At 30.6% G+C, this 24,038-nt stretch overlaps 1 protein-coding gene across 1 annotated transcript in view; it reads right to left on the bottom strand.

Moving 5' to 3' along the window:
* Window positions 1-7,538, bottom strand: part of Ance-3 (angiotensin-converting enzyme Ance-3) — a 49,445-nt gene extending 41,907 nt beyond the window's left edge. Inside the window, exons 1-9 of the mRNA XM_029304631.2 lie at window positions 7,278-7,538; window positions 4,531-4,764; window positions 2,482-2,640; window positions 2,230-2,326; window positions 1,311-1,454; window positions 935-1,126; window positions 671-768; window positions 338-507; window positions 35-159 (exon numbers count right to left, since the gene is read on the bottom strand). Of these exons, the coding sequence (XP_029160464.2) occupies window positions 35-159; window positions 338-507; window positions 671-768; window positions 935-1,126; window positions 1,311-1,454; window positions 2,230-2,326; window positions 2,482-2,640; window positions 4,531-4,764; window positions 7,278-7,334 (1,276 nt within the window). The 5' untranslated portion in view covers window positions 7,335-7,538. The remainder of the gene's footprint in view (window positions 1-34; window positions 160-337; window positions 508-670; window positions 769-934; window positions 1,127-1,310; window positions 1,455-2,229; window positions 2,327-2,481; window positions 2,641-4,530; window positions 4,765-7,277) is intronic.
* Between the last annotated feature and the right edge of the window lie 16,500 nt (window positions 7,539-24,038).

The following is a 24,038-nucleotide window of genomic DNA, read 5'->3' as shown; positions in this document are numbered from 1 at the left end:
AACAGAATTAAAAATTCTAGATGTATTTTTTTACCTGGATTAGCGCCATCACGAAATTCACGAGGTAGACCGCTGTACCGTAAGAAATATTGAATGTGTCCCATCTCATGATGTAAAGTTATCAGATCCTTCATTGTCACTTTGGTACACATCTTAATCCTAAAATGATACATAAAAAAATATTAAAAATGTATTTCTTTGCGTTTTATAATTAATATAAATTTAACATTTATTTATCAAATTTTAAAATACTTTCAAAAGATTTCTTTATATCTTTTATGATTATGATGTTGTTTATAAGTTATATGTACATGCATATATTGTTAAATGAGTTTACCTGTAATCTATACGATTGCAAAAGTCCCACGCAGAGGCTTGGCAGATTAGTGGACGGTCACCTGGATCGGCGATTACACTTCCGGCCCAGAATTCCGGCGGCATAGCGCTCAAGTTCAAGGACAGATAAAATTCTTCCGCTACACGAATCATGTCAATCGGTGTGTAGCCCTACGCATAATAATATGCAATTTTTAAAAATCAAAATTTACTATATATTTAACAATTATTATTGTTAATTACATATATATGCTATCTTATAATAATAAAATAATAACACACACGAAATAAAATATTGATTGTAAAATTAGAAAAGTAAAGAGAGAAATTTTACTTGAGCTTGCATTTCCGGCGTGACATCAGGATATGTTTTTCCGGGATATGGTAGAGTAACATCCAAGAGATTGGTCCAAGATTGTCCCCATATGTTACCTATAATGAAAAATAATATATAATATAATTATATAGTAATAAACAATATTTGCATTTAAATAGTTTATTACAATTTAGAAGTTATGGGTGATTTCTTATAAAAATAATTGTATTTGAGTTATACACATATAATATTAAAATAATATAATATATAACGTTTTTATACCGAGGATGTGAGACGGAAGGGGCGCATGTCCGCCGATTTTTTCAGGACCATAAAGATCTCTCAACTTTCTGCGAACATAAGCTTGCAATTCTTCGTAAAGTGGACGTATCATTTCCCAAGCTTCGTCAATATCTTGTTGGAAATTGGGAGACTGATAAGGGAACATCCAATATTCAGCGGCATCCGTAAAATCTAAAAAATAATAATGTAAACTTTTATATTATACGTAACATTCAGTCAGTGTTATTGTTATTTAATGCATAACTTAATTAACTATATATGTGACAACTGAATTATTTGTTTTTTAATTTCAGCGATAAAAGTTAAATTTTATTTAATTCGTCGCATTTTTGTGTCGCGAATTAATTAAACTTACTATTTAATCTTGCAGCATCATTATTCAATGTAACGAGCTGTTGATATAGATCCTTAATTGGTGTACCGCTTCGTCTTCTCCATTCGGTCCAGACGTATTGCAGTTCATCCCAGTCTCGACTCTTCGCCATAATTTGCGAGATATCTGTAATAACAGACGAAAAATGCAGTTGGTTAATGTTAAAGTTCATATTTTTTTTTCTTTTACGCTGCTATTCTTGTACGAGATTTTTTTAGATTGTCGAATATTTTTTAACTGACGTTCATGTTTTAGTATTCACGGAAAAATTGATCGTGCAATTTTCCTTCTTGTTTTTATATACATAACAGATTTACATTAAAATTTGTGTATTTTAAATAGCACAAATATTACTAGATGTAAAGTGATCGCGACGTAACATTCATTTGTACAAAATGATGTACTGGATCATAAATTTCTGGATCGAGTCGCTTTAATTTACCCGTCCTCTTTCGGTCAAAACCCAAGTACGCTAATCAACATTTCGCCATGTGTCAGACGCATAAGTATAATTAAATTCCAATAAACCGTATTTAACTACGTATTCGCTTAATTAATTAATTATTCGCTTTCTACACGTGCCACGCGTGCGCACGCTCTACTGTGTCTCGAAATGATTATTTATTTCGTGTCTAAATGGGCGTGCATACGGATTTACATTGCATGTAAAAATAACAGACAATTAGAGGCGCATATAGCGGCACAGAAGTCTTCATAAATTAACGGAAAAGGAGGGACTCCCTCGGACGCGTGCGCGCGTGACGTATTCTACTTCTTCACACTTTCATGCGCATTTTGGACTTACGTAAACTCTCCCGCGGAGTTTCGCCGCGGCTAACTACGAAACGCGGTGGCATCATATCGAATCGATTGTTATTCAGCGTAATCTATGATATATTACCTGGGTATAATCGCAGGCCACATCGGAAAGGATCGTTGTAAGCGCATATGGTGGCTCCATTATAAACCGCAAGCATGTCGTTGATTAAGCGGTTGTACTGCGTAAAAATAATTTTTTATTACATACTGTTCGTAATATATATATATATATATATATATAACGTGTATGTATTCTAAACATACTGCCAATTTAATATAAGCGCTGCAATATAACGACTCAACTATTTATATGAGCTATCAAATGAACGTTTACCCTGTCTAATTGATCAGGTGGAAGCGCCGAAGGACCCACGACGAATAAATAACGAAGCCGTCGTCTGATTATGGGGTCCTGAACAGAATCTATATTAATTCTGGAAATCAGAAGCCAAGCTTGATATTGGAAATCTGCATATAACCTTTGCGCATCCAGCTAAAAACATAATGTAAAATTAATATGATTAGAGGAATACTTAAAGTGTTTAAAAAGAAAAATGTCTTTATAATATTTATATAGAAAGAGACATATGTAAATAAATTATGCTAATTATTCATAGCATTATTTATAGTCAGTTTCAAATGACAAACATTATGTATTGTTATCATAATTGGATTTCTCATATAAAGTAACAGACAATTTAAAAAGAAAATATAAGTGTCATTGTGCAATTGTGTTACATTAATTACATGACGTAAGAAAATCTGTATGTAACTGATTAGGAAACGCAGTTGCAATAAAACGCAAAACAACGTTTTACCGTTAGAGATAAAGCCAGCATAGATAAAACGTATCTACTTCTGTCTTTTTGTGACAGTAACCTATTTTTAAAAAAATGTGATTAAGAAAGTGAAATTGTATTTGAGACTCTTTCTATATATGTAAATGTAAAGGTAATGTAGAAAAATATATAATATATTTATCAAAATTTTAATTATTAATTATAATATATTGTTTTGAGAATCAAATATGTACTTAGTTGAATTATATAGATTTATTGTTATATAAGGAAGCAAGATGACTAGATAATATGTAAACGCAAATTACAGTTGTCTATATATTATATGTCACGTGGCAGATTTCCAGATAGCATGTCAGCAAGCACTTATAGACAAAACTTAAGCAAATATCGTGTAACAAGCGCAACATATTTCTATCATCATCATGTGGGTGTGTGCAATCTATCAATATTCTAAGAAAAAATGTATAACGAATAAATCCTTAACAGTTTCTATAATTGCGTTGTCTATATTGGTACAAAATTTAATCGGTTGAAAAATAATTGCAATGACTGATTACTTCCCATGCGATAATGAGGAAGACTGGTGATTCGCCGTACGTCGACATTTTTAGTCACGGAAAAGGAAAGCAGTATCTCGATTATTGTTAACGTCACGCGACGTAAGCTTGGTTGGGTTTTGCATTGAAAAGTACAAAATTCCCGTTTCTCGAGACGGCTGGGCGATTGCAAAATCGTTCAGGACGACTATCGCGACAATGCCATCGCCTGGGAAAATTTCTCAGGACGTTCGGTCTTTCGTGGACAATACGAAAGTCTCGTGTCAGGGAAAATTGTGATCGCGATGCGCCTACAAAATAGCGCCAGTGCTTCGCCGACCGATGGACAAGTCAATGCATTGTGCAGACATCGCGAAAAATCGCACGAGAGGATACCGAGAGGAGGTCGAGGTCCCTTTGGAGACGTTTCATAGGGTGGATGAGAAACTTATACGATTGTATTGCGACTTCTTTTCCACGATTATTACTGCACTTTGTTCTAGTGTTGAAAGCTCAACGCCTTTTTCAACTTTTACCTTCATAATTGCATATCTACATATTCTTCGGTTGTAATTTGTTTTCATTTCAATCTATGCATTTTTTATTTCAGTAATGAATATCAGAATAAACATTTTTTTTTTATTTTTACATATCTCTTTAAGCTTTAATTTATAACTATAAATATAGATTATTACTATTTTAACACGAGAGAAAATTATGTATCATCTTAAGTTCTTGGATTTAAAAAGTATTAATTTTAATACAAAAATATAATTTCTCTTAATGATGCGAAGAGAATAATTTTGTTGAATCGCCGGAAGATTTGTATTACATTGTATTGTAAGATGGCCTAAATTGCAAATAGAGGGCTACAAATACATGCGGGTTACTACCGAAAAGTTTCGAAATTTGTTAGCCTAATTAATGGAAAAAGTTGAGAGTACGAGAAACTGCGACGTGATAAACTTCTTATTTAAGGAGGACAATGAAGCGTAATGAATAGAAAAATAATGCTTTCTAAAATAGATTTAACTGTCTTAATCTTACCGCTTGCAGCTGCGTATATTCGTTGACATTGGTTTCGTACGCCCACTGAGCTATTACGTTGGCGCTGCATCTCTCGGCACCGAGGAAGTCTAATCTAGCTAAGATATTTCGATAATCTAATTCATTGGAAGGAATTTGTCGACCAATATCTTGGTCAACGTCCCTGTATGGCGGTAAGTCTAACTGACCGAAAACTATCGGTACCAGGCAGAGTACGAACGCTGTCCATCTTATCTAAAATCATAAATATTGATTAATTTTGTGTATTTTCTAATAAAAATTAAATTGAAGGCAAATTATATTAAGATGGCAAACTCCAGTTATAACTTCATTAATTTTAAATTAATAATAAAGTATCGAGAGTTGGGCAAATATCTGTTGTTGGACGATGTGTCAAATTCAAATGTCTTTTTCTAAAATTACATTTATTTTAATTAAATCCTTTGCAAATTTTATATTGAATTTTCTATTATAATAAATTTTCATTTATTATTTTATTTTTATTTGTACATATTGTTCAGTATACATTCTAAATATTCCTCTGAATATTCTCATAATGGCGATGTGAATAATACATTTGAAAAAATGGTCAATATTAAAGATGTATATCTGCAAGGTTGTTTGACCTTAAGGTCAGTTATCCTGTCCTAAAATAATTCGCAAGATCGATGAACTTGACCATTATGTATGTTGTTGATTGATATTGTTTCCAAGGCTACAAGATTGTGGATGTAATTAAATACGTGTGTTTTACTTGTCCATCACTTTTTGCCTATTGCGTGTCGTTCGAAAATATTTAGACTAGTATCGTTATTCGACGTTTTGCGTGTGAATATGAATGGAGAGTAAAAGAAAAGTATTTTTCACAGTAAGTCTTCTAAGGCTTTTACGAAGATTTACAATGAAATTTTACTAATACCATGATACTGCCGTAATATTCTATATCCTATATAATCAACATTATTGTAAAAGAAATAATATTCGAATGATAATTCCTTTATAATTCACAAATTTCCATGTTTTTCTTCTTATAATCATGTTATTTTTATAATTATAATACATAAATAAAGACTTGAATCATTTTAAGATTGCCCGAATACGTCATTTAAATTTGAAAATAATTAGTACCGACAAATAAAAAGACAATTTCATCAATTGTTTCAAAAGTTGTTAATATCATTATAAGAGTATCTCGTGCAATCTAATGATTTGTGTAATATTGAGTTCAGTTTTCTGTTGCAATATAACAATTATAAACATTTTGCAAAATGATGATCCTTGCATCATGGATTACCGTGCCAGAAATTACCATGAAAATTATTATGGTACATGTCTTACGAGTTAATATAGGAACCTCATTGTTTCTTTAAATCACGCCATGACATTATGAGCAAAGCATTTACGCGCAATTCATTTGTTGGTCTCACGGTCACGTGTTACGTCTTCGCGTTACGTACTTCCTTTCAGCATGAAAGGTACCTGCTTATGCACAGTAGTAGGTCATCTGCAATTGATCGAGATGTGATGACCTTGGTTTCATCTGCGCTTATTGTGGAATAAATATTTCATATTCTTACTCTTTAACTTGCAACTGACTACATAAAAATATAGTATGTTGTTTTGACAAAAATAAGTTCCTTAATGTTTCTGTTAAAATAAATGCATTTTAATATTGTTTGGGCAAATTGTTATATTTTGATAAAATTTTTATTAACGTATCTAAAGTTTATGTACATTATTTGAGAATATACTTGCATGAAAATTAAAATAAAATAATTACCGTGTAAAATCAAATAATTATAAGATTTAAGTATGACGCATTGGAATTTTTAATTAATAAAGAAAATTTATGAGCATCAAAGCATTTAAGCAAAATTGCATTTATTTTATAAACATTTTGTGCAAAATATATTTAATTTATTGCAAACGTAATTATTCTTCTGAGATACACAAAAGTTATATACACTATAATTCAAATATACAATAATATCAAAATTAAATATTCCTAATTAATTCCATAATTACTGAAAATCAAAACGTATTTTAAATACGTATTGACTAAATAATATTAACAATCTTGCATTTAATTGACAATAAATAGTAACAAACTTTTTTATAAATTTCGGAGAAATAAGAAGATATAAGTATACATATATCTATATGTATATTAAATATTAATTAGATAAAAATTATAAAAATAGATATGACAATTAGATAATTAAACATTAATTTAATTAAATAATTAGATGTTATGCAAAGTACAAGTTTCTTTAATATGTCTTGTATGAATATATGAATGATAGATAATAAAATTGCATATGTTTACATCACAAAGTATCTGATTACTCTTACATAATATATACTCAAAACTGCTGTGTGAAAAGGGTTGACACAGTTTTGAACACTAGATTCGTTTATCTTCTCACTATTTAAGTGTCTAATTTACTTAATCACGCGTTAATTTCGCGAATTAGATTAGACATCCACCATATTACTTTGAACAGTAGAAGGAGCACACTTATTATTTTGATGTGGGTGCAGCATCTTTCTTTATTATTCACATCTCCCGTAATTTTTGTCAGAATCTTCAAATTTGATGAATTATCATTAATAAGAAATTATACAACTTTCCAGGATACAAAGATCACGTTATTTATCCATCAAAATGAAATCTGGATAACAATTGCAGTCTTCTAGCATTAAAATCTGTATCACTAATCGAAATAGTCACATTGATGAAGACTTACGAAGCTTCCGCTGGTCCGACCTAACATCTTGCCGGTTTCACTGAAGGTAAATTCCATGTGTCTTAAAATTAGACCTGATTTTGATTCTCGATAATGATCATTTACGATCAATCAATTTCGCGGGTGCGCGCAACGACGTCGCCGTCGTACGAAATTCCGTTCCACCGATCGAGCACGACTAACACGAGCGACGATTTCGTTCTGCCGACACTAAAAGCCTCGTGGAAGACGTCAAGTGTACATTTATCCCTGCGAAGCTGTTCGAACGCGACCACGGGGAGGTCATCCGTAGCAAAAGAAGTGGGGAATTTGCGTATACCTCATTCGTGTCGTTAGGTTGTCGGTGTCGCTACTGCTCAAACGGATAGTCGTGGGAGTAAGTGGAAGTAACCGAGGACGAAGAGGAAGACGAAGAGTTACTATGGCATATGACGTGCGAAAGAAAATAAGGAATGAAACGATGTTCGAATAAGGAATAAGGTGACAGACAACACGGGAAAATAATGTCTAAAAATAGATGACGCGGTAGAATTTTTTCTTTACAAGTATAAAAATCGGCGGGAACTTTTTCGTTAAAAGGAGTGTCGAAGAAAACGGAAAAAGCAAATAAAAATGATAAATAAATAAAAAAGCGCCAAGTAAGGATGAGAGAGAAAGAGAGTGGGTCGATAGGAGTCGAGAGCCAACCCACTGCCGATTGCGACAACCTGAGGCTCTCACGTTGACAAGAGTCAGTCGTCGACTCTTCTCAACAAGACCTATTGTCTCATCGGAATGCAAGTCTGCACGTCGTAACTTTGCAAAAATTTCAGTCTTCGAAGTTAATAGAAAAGATTAGTGCGTTCAGAAAAATTTATTCAGAATAAAAATTATAAATTCTTGGCGGTCACGATAAAATTCAAACAACTATATCAAGAGTTTGATAGATGTATTTATAATGATAATTAAATGGAAATTTTGCAGCAATTTATTCTTGAAGACTTGCATCTAAAAAAATTATTTAAATCATGTTATTGAATGAAAAAAATCACGTTGATATATTTTTTAGGTAACTGAGAAATGAAGATTTGATCTTTTATCACTAAAGTAATAAAAAATTCTTGACCATTATTTAGTTTGCAAATTATTTGTAAGTTATTAAATTTTAAATCGGCCAATAGAGCCCAAACGCGAAAAATTAATTCTTCGGAACTGTATCTCTTGGTTTGAGATTACTAAGTTCCATATATAAATTAATCTCGAACTTACATATGGAGAAAACGGCTATTGGCCGATTTAAAATATCATATATTATTCTTAAGTCATCCATTTTTAGACATTATTTTCCCGTATTGTCTGTCACCTTATTCCTTATTCAAACATCGTTTCATTCCTTATTTTCTTTCGCACGTCATATGCCGTAGTAACTCTTATAAATTATTATTCTCTATTTTTCTCGCCTATTTTTCTCCATATGTAAGTTCGAGATTAATTTATATATGGAACTTAGTAATCTCAAACCAAGAGATACAGTTCCGAAGAATTAATTTTTCGCGCTTGGGCTCTATTGGCCGATTTAAAATTCATGTATTATTATTATTAATAATATTGAGAGCCGACATATATTTCTTATCTGATTATTCTTAAGATTGAGAGCCGATAAAAATATTTCTCATTTAATTTTATTAAATTTCGTTTGTTTAAAATATTACTAAATATAATTGTATGATATATCTTATATAAATAATATAGATAATTATGCGATTAATTTCATTGGATTATTCTGATATTAAACTAAACGCTCGAAATCGATAATTAACAATGAATCAATAATGACAAAAAAATGAATGAGGTTGCAGAAATCGTGTGAATGGTAATACTGCCTACGATTCATTGATGAGTCGGAAGGGCGTGTTTATATGAAACATCGATAAACAGGTTCCGCGAAGCATTAACTTAAAACTGACTCTCTTGCAATTTCTAGCATTTTGAGATGACTCACAACTTACGAGTCTATCCGCGTAATTATGCTTAATCTCATCGAGATTACGACGTACGCGTGCTGTTTCCTGATTCCAATCGACCTTTCTTTCTCCTGGGAACCTGGGAACTATGTTAAAACTCAAGAAGAAACCTAACAATACAGAAAAGGATAGGCGAATCGCTCAACTGAATTCATGCATTTAATGCATTATTAATAATAATTGAATCTTTTAACTAATCGCATCTATTGCGTTCATCGAACAAAGAATTCATCTTAACGCTAGGGAACGTCATTCCGGATGTTATGCGTCACAAATTTAAAAAAATATGTAAATTATTTGTAATACATGCGTATCGATTCGTCATACATGTACGTATATGCGTATTATAGTGTATAAACGTAGATATGAATCGGTTCACATATGTATTGTACAAATGTTTCTCGCCATATGCGTTCGCTCTCTGGCTGATCTTGAACTACATGTTCCACTTCGCTTTCATGATCGGCGCTCTCTTTAACAGCCTTACACTGACCACATCCTTACGGATAACATGATTGTGATTAATATGACAGCGGTTTGCAGTAGTAAAAAGTATAAACAACCACGCCCAATCGACTGCTGATGCTTGAGAGACGATAGTCTCACGATGATCTGGAATGTTTGTAACTGCAAGTGGTCACTTTACCAGACCTTGAATTGTTATGGCAAAGTTCTTATGTATCTGCATATTCCGTACCGTATAGCGCCGCTGTATATAAATATCTGTTTACATAACACATTTATGTGTTTATATGCTCGCGAATATTATATAATATAATATAGAAAAATATATGATTCATGTAATTTATTCTTAGAACAAATTCTCTAGATTCAACTTTTCTGAACATGTATCTTTTATTTCACATTGAGCTGGAACAAAAATTTCTAGCACTTATTTATTACTTAGTTTTATTACAAACCTTTTGCGCTTGATAAATTTTTTTAACGCGGTGATGCGCTTGATGGGTCTAACAGACTCGAAAGTTTAAAAATAAGTATATCCTGATAATCAACAATTTTGTCTTATTATTTTTCTCTACTTGCAATTCTCTTTAAAAATTAAATTTTATTATATATAATATATGATTAATAAAATTTCAAGTTTTATTAATTTTTTTTAAGTTTTGTGTTCAGTTTTTTAAATATTTTTTTAAATTAAAAATAATAATAATGATAATTTTGTATACGAAAGATGCGGTGATTAGGTCAAGGCAAGTTTTACCCCATAAAATGAAGTCAACACATACGCCCTGGAATTACGCCTTCAATGCCATTCACATTGGTGTTATATTCGCACAGGTATCTCATTTAAAAGCATATGTGTGCCGAGACTTCGCTAATGCTAATCTCATTGGCAGATAATGCGAGCATCGGTCTCACGTACCGACCTAAAGTCTAGGTTCAAGTACGTACGAAGATAGCATTTGCCATATATTTATACAATGCAATTACATGTTTCCTGCGATTCTTTTTGTCATTTTTGGTCGAATCTTAATCATTATCTTAGGCATTGTAGCATAAAAGAACAGACGAACAAAGAAAAGAAAGATGACGTTACATTAATATTTGCGCAACTTGTCGAACTCTAATGCTAATTTAAGTGACACAGACAAGGAATTGACGGAAATGCATTGAATGTTGTTCCGGTACTTTCGATCATTGTTATTCATATATACAGTTGTTCTCCAATTTCTTTTCCTCAAAACGGTTAAGCGTTCATTAAGATTTTGGTTCTATAAATACAATCTTTTCTGTTTCATTGACGTCAGTTATTCTCTTTCATTGTTGTATCATTTCTATTTTTAACGATAAAATCTGTACTATTCAATCTATATCTGTAAAATTTAGATGAAAACTCAAATTAATACAATAATCATAAAAAGCTTCTTAAGAAAAAAACTTGCAGTTATACTTATTAAAAAATTATAAAAATTAATTTTTAAATTTACTTGCCATTTTTAAAAATATATCTTTAAAATATTTTACAATTTTTTCATCTTTATTTTACAACAGTATCTAATTTCTAAATAAAATTTATATAAAAATATAGGCAAAATTAATGTGAGTTTAATTTAATTGTATTACAATATAAAAATAAAGAGAAAAGGAAATAATCATTATTGCCATTTTTTACGGTATTTTCTTTTTGGAGTTTTCCTTTATAAAGCCTTGGAGTTATAGATTTTCTTTTTGGAGTTTACCTTTTTAAAGCTTCGGAGTTAATAAGGTGTATATATTTCTATGAAACTAATATAATTTTTTTATGTATATCATATTTATGGTATATATTATCACACGATAAAACAATGTGATAGTAATGCATACCGATAATTATTTATCTGTTGGCGTTGAGGGAACGTGGGAAAGTGTCGGATGCGTAACCGGTATTACGCAAACTCTGTTAAGAATTATGCAGAGCAAAGTGCGACAAAACATAGAAGGAAGATTATCCAAGTAACCGACAAATTACATCATTTACTTTTTTTTTATATTTTTATTATCAAACGGAGAATCACTTTATTAATACTTTTTTATATTTTTAAACACACTTTTATTTTTAGAGAATTTTAATCATTAGCAACAAAAATTAATTTCTTCATAATTTTAGGATCGAGTATATCGTTACGTTATGTCGCGTGTTTTTAAGTATTTCTTTAGAGGACTATTTTATTAATATTTTATTATATTTTTGAATATATTATTTTATTTTATTACAAGTTTTAATCTTTAGTGAAAATCGTGAGTGCCTCACTCAATGTTTTCCTTCAACGAGTAATGCAAAAATAATATTATAACAAGCAAGCCGTGCAGAGAAACAAATTACGATTTCCGTGATGCGGTAAAATTGATTTCATGAACTCAATCGTGAATAACAATAAGAAATTGCCTTGATTACAGGTTGTTCTTCAAGGTAATTTCGCTGACTATGACCGAGAAATAAATAAAGCGGAAATATAAAACGCATTTAGCGTATTACATAAATGGTTTTACTTTAAATAAATCATCAGCTGCAAAAAATTACGTATGCTAGTCTTATATTGCGTTAAGTTCTACCGACAAAGCACTTGTGTAAAGTGCAATCGAGAAAACAAGACTATAAAATATGTGCAATGTGTTTTTTACATGCTATTTCTATCTTGTCGCATTTAGAATGCAAATGAAGATGCGCAGAATGTTTCTTTGCAAACGGTTATGGCAGATTATTAATCTTTCTGTTGGATCTCGATTTTACAAATAAAGCGGAAAGAATTTAACGTAAGATCATAGCAAATTAATGTTGATACGCACGTAGCACGGATGAAAAGCAAGCTTTCTCTAATATTATAATTAATCGAAAAAAAAGATTATTTTATAATTGGTGAAAATTTCTCCCGCAAACATTTTATAAATGACATAATAATGTCATTAATGATTGTCCCTCTGTCGTCTTTCTTTATGTTAAATGCGTTTCCCTAATGCGTTATTGTCCTCCCGCATACAAAATTTTTCACATATGTACCACTGTTTAGCTCGTGCGCTTAAGATAATTTCATCGCGGCATTACGCAGTCATTAACGAAGATTGTTGCTTGTCGCCCGGTACTCACGACCCTGCGTACTCTCTGAATCACGGCGATTGAGTAAGAGTCAACCTTCTTTTTTCCACATACACGTACTATGATATGTATGTCGTGTGACTCGATGCGGCAAACGCGGGACCACGAGGAAGGATAAAAAAATTTATTTAACGAGAAACACACGTCACAGTTATGCAACATAAAAAAATCGTTGAAATTTGCATGGAATATGTACACAATTTATTATAGTTCCTTATAGTTTCCTTCATAAATTTTGTAATGCGGAATCTTTCATTAATTCTTCCATTTGACGTTAGTTTTAACCGTAGCATTTGTGAAATTGAATTTATTAATTCAAATAACATGCGCATGTATTTGTAATGCATAGTACGTCGTTGAAATCATAAATCTTGAGTAAATTTATTTATCTTTGCATCCTTTAGCATCAAGCTTATCAATTTCTAGCATTATTTATTCCAAGAATATACACATTCTTATATAAAGTTTCGTAGAATATCTAAAACATTTTTTGCTTTTATATGATAAAAATATCCTATATTATCACAATAATATTGTGACACTAAACATTAGCTTGAATTCTTAAGGTATCAAATAATAATTAGTTAGAAGTTAAAACAAAGTTATCACATTAAATTATCTCAATAATGAAGAAAGACGTTTTGTGGAGACTAATCATATAAAAATCATATAAGAAATTTTATTCAAATAATTGATGAAAATAAATATAAACGATTTAAAAAATATAGTTTAATTATTTCTTGACAAAATTGATAATTAATTGTAATCACTATTAATTGTAAGTAAAAACGTATTGTAATAGGCGACGATCTGATAGAAACCAAGATGCGCAATTTATGTAATTCATTTATGTATAATGTATCCGTTGATGAAATTACTATGAACACCTCCGAGGTAACAAGCCATCGACGTCATTTTGACGTTTATAACGTCAGCTTATTACCTGGGCTATTAATTATGACGCGAAGAAGATTAATTCAGAAACTTTTTTTACGTTTATTATTTGTGGACTCGAAAACTGATTTATGTTGATATTATATATAGAGAAAGATATGTTCTTAATAAAATACATATTAAAATAATATAATCTCCGTTTATAATAATACTTGTAGCTATTGTATTTATTGCGTATCTGCCTGTCTTACAAAAATGAAATTTATTGTGATATTTATCGCAATATTTATAATCTCTAGATTAGAATTAATTATAATAATTTAATTGATATTAAAATATGTACAAGGAGTATTTGTTAGCGCAAAATTTTCGCATGACATTGACCAAGTTGTCGCTTTCTTTTTTTAAAACGCGTTTAATTCTTTTGTGTGTAATATGACATCGTGAGATCAAAAAATCCCTCCACTGTAATTAATTTTATCTCTGCAAGACAGGAAGATGCTCGATGAATTCAATCGTTTCAAGATACATTATTATGCAGAGAATATATTATTTTAATATGTTATTTTATCTTCAGTTTGAAATTAAAAATCAATTATACGCACGTTCAATTAAATCAATGAAAATTAGTTTTTTTACGAAAAAAAATACATTAAAAATATATGAATAGAAACCTTACATTTCCTATGGTGTGATATAAAATTCCATATACATGTTTGTCGTTATTATAGAGAATAATATTTATAGCTTTTGCAATGTTTTTTGCTCAACAAATATGATTGCAAAAATTCATGCTTCGAAAAATACATTAATGACTTTCGGGCGTGTCACAAACACCGGAAATGGCGGTGATGATTACTGCAGGACAAATTCGTTATTGCGATTTTGAATAGTAAGAAATGTCACGATTTTGTGAGTCATTGAAAACAACTGCATTATAATAATTATGCGGTATATGATAATGTTAGTTGAATGAGAGACCATTTCCTAGAGATAAATGACGCGGTTAATAGTTGTTTTTATTCGATATCTCATCTTTAGATATACTTTACTAATGTATATCCAAAAAGCAATTAAATATATTTAGAAAAATATATTCTATATATTATTAATAAAAAATTTTGATATACATTTTATATTTTAATTACATTTAGATCAATACTGTTAGGTTTAATAATCACTAATGTTTATTGAAATTTCTTATAAGAAACAATTTAATAAAACTTATCTTGAAATAAATTTTAGAATGTGGCTAAATTTTTAAAAATTATTTCTGATATATAAACAGATTTTTTATTATAAATATTATAGATAAAGAAGAACTTTTTAATATACAATAAATCAATACTTTATTAAATATATAAGAAATATTTACTAATCAGTGAGAGTCGGTTTTATAACTCATTTGATAATCAGTTAAAGTGATTAAATTTTAAAATAATTATTTTTTTTTTATTAAAACGTATAAAATATATTTGAAAGTGTCGCCATCAATAAATAAACTTGAGAGGCTTAACAAATAACTTGAAAGGCTGGTATGTAATAGGAACAGAAAGGAGTGGCATTCTTCACCTTATCGAATGCTGGTAAGGAATAACCATGAAGTGATACTAACAGGTAAGAATATGTCTGAAAATGCCTGTAAAATTATATTTTTATTTTATAAATTATATATATATTTTGTAAGATCCATATAGGATAAGCAAATTTTGCAAAAACGTTACGAAATTATAAAATCAAAATTTATTTTCTGGATGTAGATTACTTCAGAGAGAAGTGTAAAAGTAAAAGTACTATTCACCTATATCATGTAGAAGGTAACAACAACTCATTGTAACAACTTAGCCGAGAATTCTACTTTATCTTTGAACATGGGATTCATTTCAGTTTCTTGCGCCTTCTGATAAATTCAATTTCTACAAGATACATATAAAAATATTCTAATTTTTAATTTATTTACATTAAACTAACCGTGTTGCATAAAATCCAGAATCACTGATAATATGAATTGATAATATAAGCTATAATTATCAAGACTTCAAATCTATATATATATATATATAACATGTGCTGATATATATGACATACGCCCACCTATCGATGATGCAATCGTTGAGTCGTATCACTGATTATCTGAAGGAATTTGTTGTTACGCAAATATTCCAGCAAATCGCGTTTGATACTTTCCATTTAAGTATTCAATCAAACAGTTTTAATCGAAATACGTGCGTGCAACATATAAAAGAACGAAATCTCGAATTATTTTAATTTGCACTTGAAGAATAAAACTTGAATTTTATTCTTGCATTGCGCAACAAAAAAAAGCGTCATAGTATTTTATGAAATTTTATAGTAATTTAATAAAAGTATTATTATAAGAATAATTAATAAGAATTAGTTTTTGAATTATAAAATTTTGGCTGAACTAACGATAATATTTTGATTAATTATTTAATTAATTACATGTATTAATTTTTCATTTGCATTCTGATTCTTCATTTACTTGATTTATATATTACGTAAATGCATATAAATTATACGTAACTGTCATATGTAACTATCACAACCTTTGGCAAGTATGTAAATTATATTATTGCTATACGTGTTTTTTGTTAATTATGTATTGCAACTATTTGATAACTAATATTACCTATGTTTAATAGGTAACATTATTTTTTATATAAGATATTTTTTTCAAATAATTTTTATTTAAATAAATGTATAAAGGATTTAAGAGATCATTTCTCATCCAATATTTTTCTAACTTTTAAAATAATTATCAAATTACTGGATACAAGAGCATCTGTAATAAATTTTATTTTATTATTGCTCATAAACTATAATAAAAATACTATTTCTAATACTTATATTTAAGTAATTTTGATGTTTAATAGTTTATTTATGGTGAAAGCAACGGACTTGATTGTTATGTGTTGGAAATTAAAAAGGCTGTCAAAATAAGCACTCTCTACGTAACTCTGTGACAGCTTTTCAACATATTATTGCAAAAAAAAGAGCGTTATTGTAATATTGTTTGTTCTTCACAAAAGCAATGATATTAAACTCGCATTAAACGAATAAAAAATTACACATTATTAACATATTCTATATTTAAGCTGTTAAATTACGATCTTTTTTCAACGACAGATTTTTATTGATACAAAATAATGCACAATACATAGAGATAATAACTGCGGTATCATAAAGAAGAGATAACATATAAATTTGATACTTTTAAAATCGACTTTTATGATTTTTTTAAGAAGGGACACAAGAGAATAAATGGCATAAAAAGCTTGCTATATAAAAAGATTGCTATATAGATTCAAATCATTTCATCTAGATAAAGAATCTGTAAGTATTTTATAATTAGAGAAACATGTGGATATATATATAACGTTGTTATTAAGTGCATTTTCTTGAAAAAAAAAAATTTATCGCGATTATCAAAAATTGTTCAGTAACACTCATTTGTTGATGTTTAACGTAGACAGAAAACAAAGACTCGGGCTTTAAAATATTACCTGTATACGAGAATTGAGTTAATTTTGACGACCTATTCTATGTAGACCATAGACATTATTGTTACGACACCGTTCCTCATGTACGTGTTTCTTGTGTGTTGCATGTATTATTCAATCCCAGATCTCTCACTCGTAGCAATTCTCTATAACAATCGAATATTTCGAAAGATTGTATAAGAACGAACAAAACTGATGGGAAATAAATTTGTGATCTGTATTGAGCCATTATTAACTCTTTATCATGTTTCTTCTGCTATATAATTCAGATAATAATATCTTATCTTATAGTTTTTATCCAAGTTGCTCCCTTTAACCGATTACTCTCTGATACTCTCGCCTTTGATATTTCTAAAAGATATTTTACATATATATATATATGTTTCCTTCTTTCTGAGCTATAGACTAACATTTATTCAATCAATTTAAATGACCAGAATTAATTTAATTTTTCTAATGCCAAGATATTGATCTCTGATTAGTGTAGCACGTATCTGTAAAATTATTTTTTTTTTAAGTTTTATGCAACATATACCGGAATTGAAAACCATTTTCTCGCCATTGTTCCGTGCGAATAGCAAAATGGAAATTGGATTAGATTTGACAGCGGAACGACCTTGCTTCAGAACTGTGATGTCATGCGTAAAATTGCAAGCGTTACCAGGTCAGAAACAATTATAATTATTTCTGATTTTGGCACGTGCTAATATCTAATTTAACAGCTTGATGCAAATAACATTTTGAATATAATTATACAATAAATATTTACGTAGTAATAATAAATAAATGTTTGTAAACAGATTAATAATAATATAAAACAAAAATTAAAATTATAATAAAATATAACTAGAGAAAGTAGTTTTTAAGGACTATTAATTTAACATAATTAATCCAAGAACATAATTATGTTTCGAAAGAGTTTTATTTTTATGTATATAATCTTGATTAATAGTAAGATGGCTTATAAGTGGCTCTCGAGAATAAGTGGTATCGAGACTACACTTAGATGATCGAAACCCGACCATAAACTAAGTATGTACTCTTTGCGTTCCTTGATATACCGGAATTGTCGTAAAGTGATTTATAGGAACGTTCACTCATTAGCCGGAACTATATAATAAAAGGAAGAAATCTCGACGCGTACTGTCTGATCTTACGATAAAACATGCTGTTACCTCGTAATCAATCATAGTGCCGAGCGAAATTTTACATTTTACAGAATACATTAAGATATTCCAAGACAGATATTTTTGTTACATTTTTGTATAAAATAATAATTATAATTTTTCTTGTTTATATAAGATTATTTTTCTTATATAAGATTATATTTTCCGCGTATCTATAAATTACTGCATACAAGGAATTAATCTGATTGAAAACGAGCGCGATCCTTCTAAATAAAATGAATTTAGTTTGAAACTAATTTTTCACAATTATTTGCCATTTCAATACATCCAGTGTGACATTGGGAGTTTGGCAAGCACACTTTCATAAATGACCTTACATTCTATATGTATATCAAGGATGATTGCTCTGGCTTCACGTTTAGAAATTGGCCGAAAATTGCCGCGAATATTTTTTCTTACGTCTTCGCATCGCCGGAAGTAGACACTCTTCGAATTTCCGTTAAAAACGAAATTAGCTCACGGACGCTCAACACGCGTGACGCGCCTGGTAAATTGCCGGTTTGTTACTCGTAATACGGTGTGCTGCGCGCACCGAAGGTGGATAATTAGCGGTACGAATGCACTTTTCATGAGGTCACGTCGTTACCTTCGATGAACGGACTCGTTAGACTCGGCTCTCCGAGCGGACCCTCTCTGATGCGAGCTAGAGATCCTTAGGGACACCTCTCGTCAACGACACGCTCATCTATCACCTCGAAACATTTCGAATAACCTCGATTATATCGAACCATTGTTCATTTCCGCGTTAATTATGCAACGATAATGTGGATTATTATGCGCATAACTGTTAGATTTGATTAATGTGACTCGTGACGTAGCAAAATAGCACAGGAATATTGGACAGAGGACAAAGGTATACGTCTGCTGTCCATGGTAATTGGAAAATGGGTCTTGGTTGCAAGGATATATTCTCTATGATAAACATATAAGTCGTAGTTATATCCTTGGTGTGAAGATTAACGGAGGTGTAATTAGTGTGGACTTATATAACAACGAGAAAACGAGAAAATCCTCTATCAAGAGAAAAAATATTATACACTTTTATATTGGTACTTATCTTTATGATCTAACTGATGTTTTGATAACAGTATAAGTACGTAGCGATGTTTTATATTTTAGTTAGAGTTAACAGAAATTTTATTCATGTTTTCATTATTGTAATAATTTATGGAAAACATTTTAAGACAAATGCAAATATATACAAAATACTGCGTTCTTAGAAGAAATTCTTATGGTAATTATATCATATCAATAAATAATTAATTTTTTGTAATCATATTAAATTATTATCGATGACACGTTACTGCTTCCGCATATTCTGTCATAAAATAGAGTTAAGCAGTCCACGAGTAAGATCTTATATATGATAGCTGGATTTCCGCATTCATTCATGTTACATTAGATCCATCAAATTATTCATGCATTCACGTGGATTAACAAGGAGATTGGTAGTAAAAAAAATTATTACTCATTACCCTGGAAACTATTTCAAACTCCAAAGTCATGAATACTAAGTAATTGGCTTCCGGGCATCGTTTGCCAGCATTCGCTTCATTAGATATTAAATCAATTAATGAAGTTGTTAAAAAAAGGCCGCAGTATCTTTCATAAATAACATTCTGTATAAATATTGGAGTTTGCTCTTTTTTTTTAATCATCTTTCCCAATTATATTCTGTTTAATGGCCTTGTTATACTTTCATAAGTATCATTACAGTAATTGATTATACAATTTTACGACAATGCCTCGTTCACGGTAATTAGCACGTCCTCGATCGATTGATCGAGATTTTCCCTTCGGTCCGACTTAATTCGCTTGGTTAGGAAGCAGAACAAAATCGAAACGAATTCTAAAATATAACCAAGGTTAACTCTATAAATGTAATAATCTTCTATATTTTGAGAGAATTTATTTGTTTCTTCTGCAACCCTTCTTAATTAACAATATAAGTAAGATGAGTTTTCTATGCTTTAGATAACGTTTATTGCAACATTAATCGAAACACATTATTGTTCATAAGTGGTGTTTTATAGCTGTTTTTGCGTCTTTTGTTGTGAAATATTAGCCTAAGTAATAAAGTAATAAAGATAATGGTGAAGATAATGTATATATTATAATCAATATAACAATGAAGTCAACGCGAATCAAAATATCCATCTCAGCATTACAAAATTATATTTGCTATAATAAAAGAATCATTGCGTATTTGCATCAATATTTTGACTGAAATTAGCCTCTCTCATATCAAATATAAATACTAATTATTACAAGTAAATGTAATAATCTGTCTTGAAGGCAGCTAAACAAATCTTAATCCTAAATGATCTTTCCTTACAATATCTAAGATGTTTATTCAATTTTGAAAAAAGGTAAAAAATGATTACAAGAGAAAGAGAAAGAAGCGCACGGGCAAGAAACGTTTGAAATATCTTTCAGGTGAGTGGTCTCGTTAATTAAGCCGAATTTAGGCAAGTGAGGGTCACAGTCAATCGTGCAAGGTCCAACATTCCGACTCGTGCGATCGGACACGAAGCCCGATATCGGAAAGCATTTCTGGAGCGTCTCTCCTTGCACAATGTCGCGGTTAAAAGCACGTTAATTAGCGGGTTAAGGTTGGGAATACCATTTTGAACGAAGGTCAAGAAACCACGATCACACGCGTGACGAGAACCACGTTGATGCTGCTGCGCTGCGAGCACTTTCTCAACGCGGGCAAGAATTGCTTGGAATGATTGCAACTTGCGCGACTATGATAAATAGGTCAGATACAGTTGGCGGTTTATAACAGAGCGATAATTAAATCGCAGGCTATTGACGTGGAGTCCCGGCGAAGCTAATCATAAAGTATCTCGCGTATGGTATACGTCGTTTCGTTCAAGACCGTAATTATAATAGTATCATGTAGAGATCATGTTCTCGCTTGTTCATGATTTCGAACGATCTCGACAGATCAGACAAGAATCGGAATTTTTCTATTTTATTTGAAAACTATGCGCGTTGTCAAGAAGATTAAAATGAAATAAAACAGCTGTGTAGAATATTTTCTTTTCATTTTTTAACATGATAGCAAAATAATAGTATAACATATTTTTTGTGTCCATTATTTTTATCATATTAATTATTCATGTATTGTTTTATTTAGAGTGTGTCAAAGATCTTTTTTTCAAGACAATCGATTATTGGATCATGTAAAGAAAAGGATTAGATTTTTCCTGACCGTAATTATAATAGTATCATATAGAGATCATGTTCTCGCTTGTTCATGATTTCGAACGATCTCGACAGATCAGACAAGAATCGGAATTTTTCTATTTTATTTGAAAACTATGCGCGTTGTCAAGAAGATTAAAATGAAATAAAACAGCTGTGTAGAATATTTTCTTTTCATTTTTTAATATGATAGCAAAAAAATAGTATAACATATTTTTTGTGTCCATTATTTTTATTATTTTAATTATTCATGTATTATTTTATTTAGAGTGTGTCAAAGATATTTTTTTCAAGGCAATCGATTATTGGATTATGTAAAGGAAAAGGATTAGATTTTTCCTGACCGTAATTATAATAGTATCATGTAGAGATCATGTTCTCGCTTGTTCATGATTTCGAACGATCTCGACAGATCAGACAAGAATCGGAATTTTTCTATTTTATTTGAAAACTATGCGCGTTGTCAAGAAGATTAAAATGAAATAAAACAGCTGTGTAGAATATTTTCTTTTCATTTCTTAATACGATAGCAAAAAAAATAGTATAACATATTTTTTGTGTCCATTATTTTTATTATTTTAATTATTCATGTATTATTTTATTTAGAGTGTGTCAAAGATATTTTTTTCAAGACAATCGATTATTGGATCATGTAAAGGAAAAGGATTAGATTTTTCCTGACCGTAATTATAATAGTATCATGTAGAGATCATGTTCTCGCTTGTTCATGATTTCGAACGATCTCGACAGATCAGACAAGAATCGAAATTTTTCTATTTTATTTGAAAACTATGCGCGTTGTCAAGAAGATTAAAATGAAATAAAACAGCTGTGTAAAATATATTTTTTTCATTTTTTAACATGATAGCGAAATAATAGTATAACATATTTTTTGTGTCCATTATTTTTATCATTTTAATTATTCATGTATTATTTTATTTAGAGTGTGTCAAAGATATTTTTTTCAAGGCAATCGATTATTGGATTATGTAAAGGAAAAGGATTAGATTTTTCCTTTCTAATAATGATTTGCGGATGTACAGCCGATTACCCTATTACCGTAATTATTATACGCACGGATGACATACATATGTGTGTGTTACGAGAATTTTTCCTGCGTCGAAAGTCACGTATCCTGAGAATAGTGTATTACCGTGTCTTTTCCATAATCAGTCAATTATATGACAATTGAATGGAATAATACAATAATGATTATAAAATCGACAGATTAATTAAATGCTATAAATGCTAATAATACACGTGCGACTATCATAGCTATTACATAAATTCAGCAAATAATTTAACTACAATAGTTTGCCCGTTGGTTTAAATAAGATTTATGTCTCTTATAAAATTTTACAGAATTGTATTCAGAATCTTGAAAATTTTTTATCACAGTATCATTGTAATATGATTCAATGATTAGAATTAATAGCGCACGATTAAGAAAACCTTACATTTTTTAACAATGTTGAAATTTTTAGATGCGTCTTTTGAATCGATTTAAAAATTTTGGACGTGGAAAGAGCGTTTAAATATATATTCGAGATAAGATTTGCATACCAAGCATTGTTTTGCAACAGCAGCTGACGTCATAATATTGCATTCACGGAATAGAGATCCGGATTCCGATCCGGAGCATGATGCGATAGGCATTGAGACGTAATGTCTAGAATATACATTAAGCAGCCGCATGCATTATTTTGCCATAGAGTATTATGTCAGGTAATTTGCCGTTTTTATGATCGAGCGGCGAGAAAGAGCTTTTTTCAAGAAAAAAAGCAAAAAAAAAAAAGAATTGTGATTCAGCCGACATTAATCACAATTTGCATTGTTATTTCATCTTTCATTCTTCTTCCAGACAAAATCACAAGTGATTCTTTCATATATATGCAATCTAATTTTTATAACCAAATTGTCGTTTTCTTATTCATGTGCGTCGTCCGTCGATGTTACATTTTTGAATGCATTACATGAAAAATCTTTTACCGGCTATTTAAATTTCCAAGTACATTTCACGAATTTATACGGAAGATTATTTTCGTGGTGCCACTTTCAAGAGAATATCCTTCCTTCTCCCTCGTCGGTGACTCACGCTTCAAAAAATAAAAGATTGAATCGACTATCTGTCTACGAAGTGGCTGCAGTCACTTCTCTGTCGCCTCTCCGTGCTTCCTATCCGTGGTTCCCCACGAGGCGAAGGTCACCTTGACCATCGCTCGCGCCCCTCGGGAGGGTAATGATTCGGATGAGGGCGCAAGAAGAGAGGAACAGGGAGCCGGCCGCGGATGGCCTCCAACGACGACATATAAGTCCCAGGAGCGGCCCCCACCTGAAGTCAAACGGTCCTC

Source organism: Nylanderia fulva, unplaced genomic scaffold (genome assembly GCF_048542155.1).
Source record: "Nylanderia fulva isolate GAGA-0341 unplaced genomic scaffold, ASM4854215v1 Scaffold13, whole genome shotgun sequence".
NCBI classification, from domain to species: domain Eukaryota; kingdom Metazoa; phylum Arthropoda; class Insecta; order Hymenoptera; family Formicidae; genus Nylanderia; species Nylanderia fulva.
This window is presented reverse-complemented; position numbering and strand designations above follow the sequence as displayed.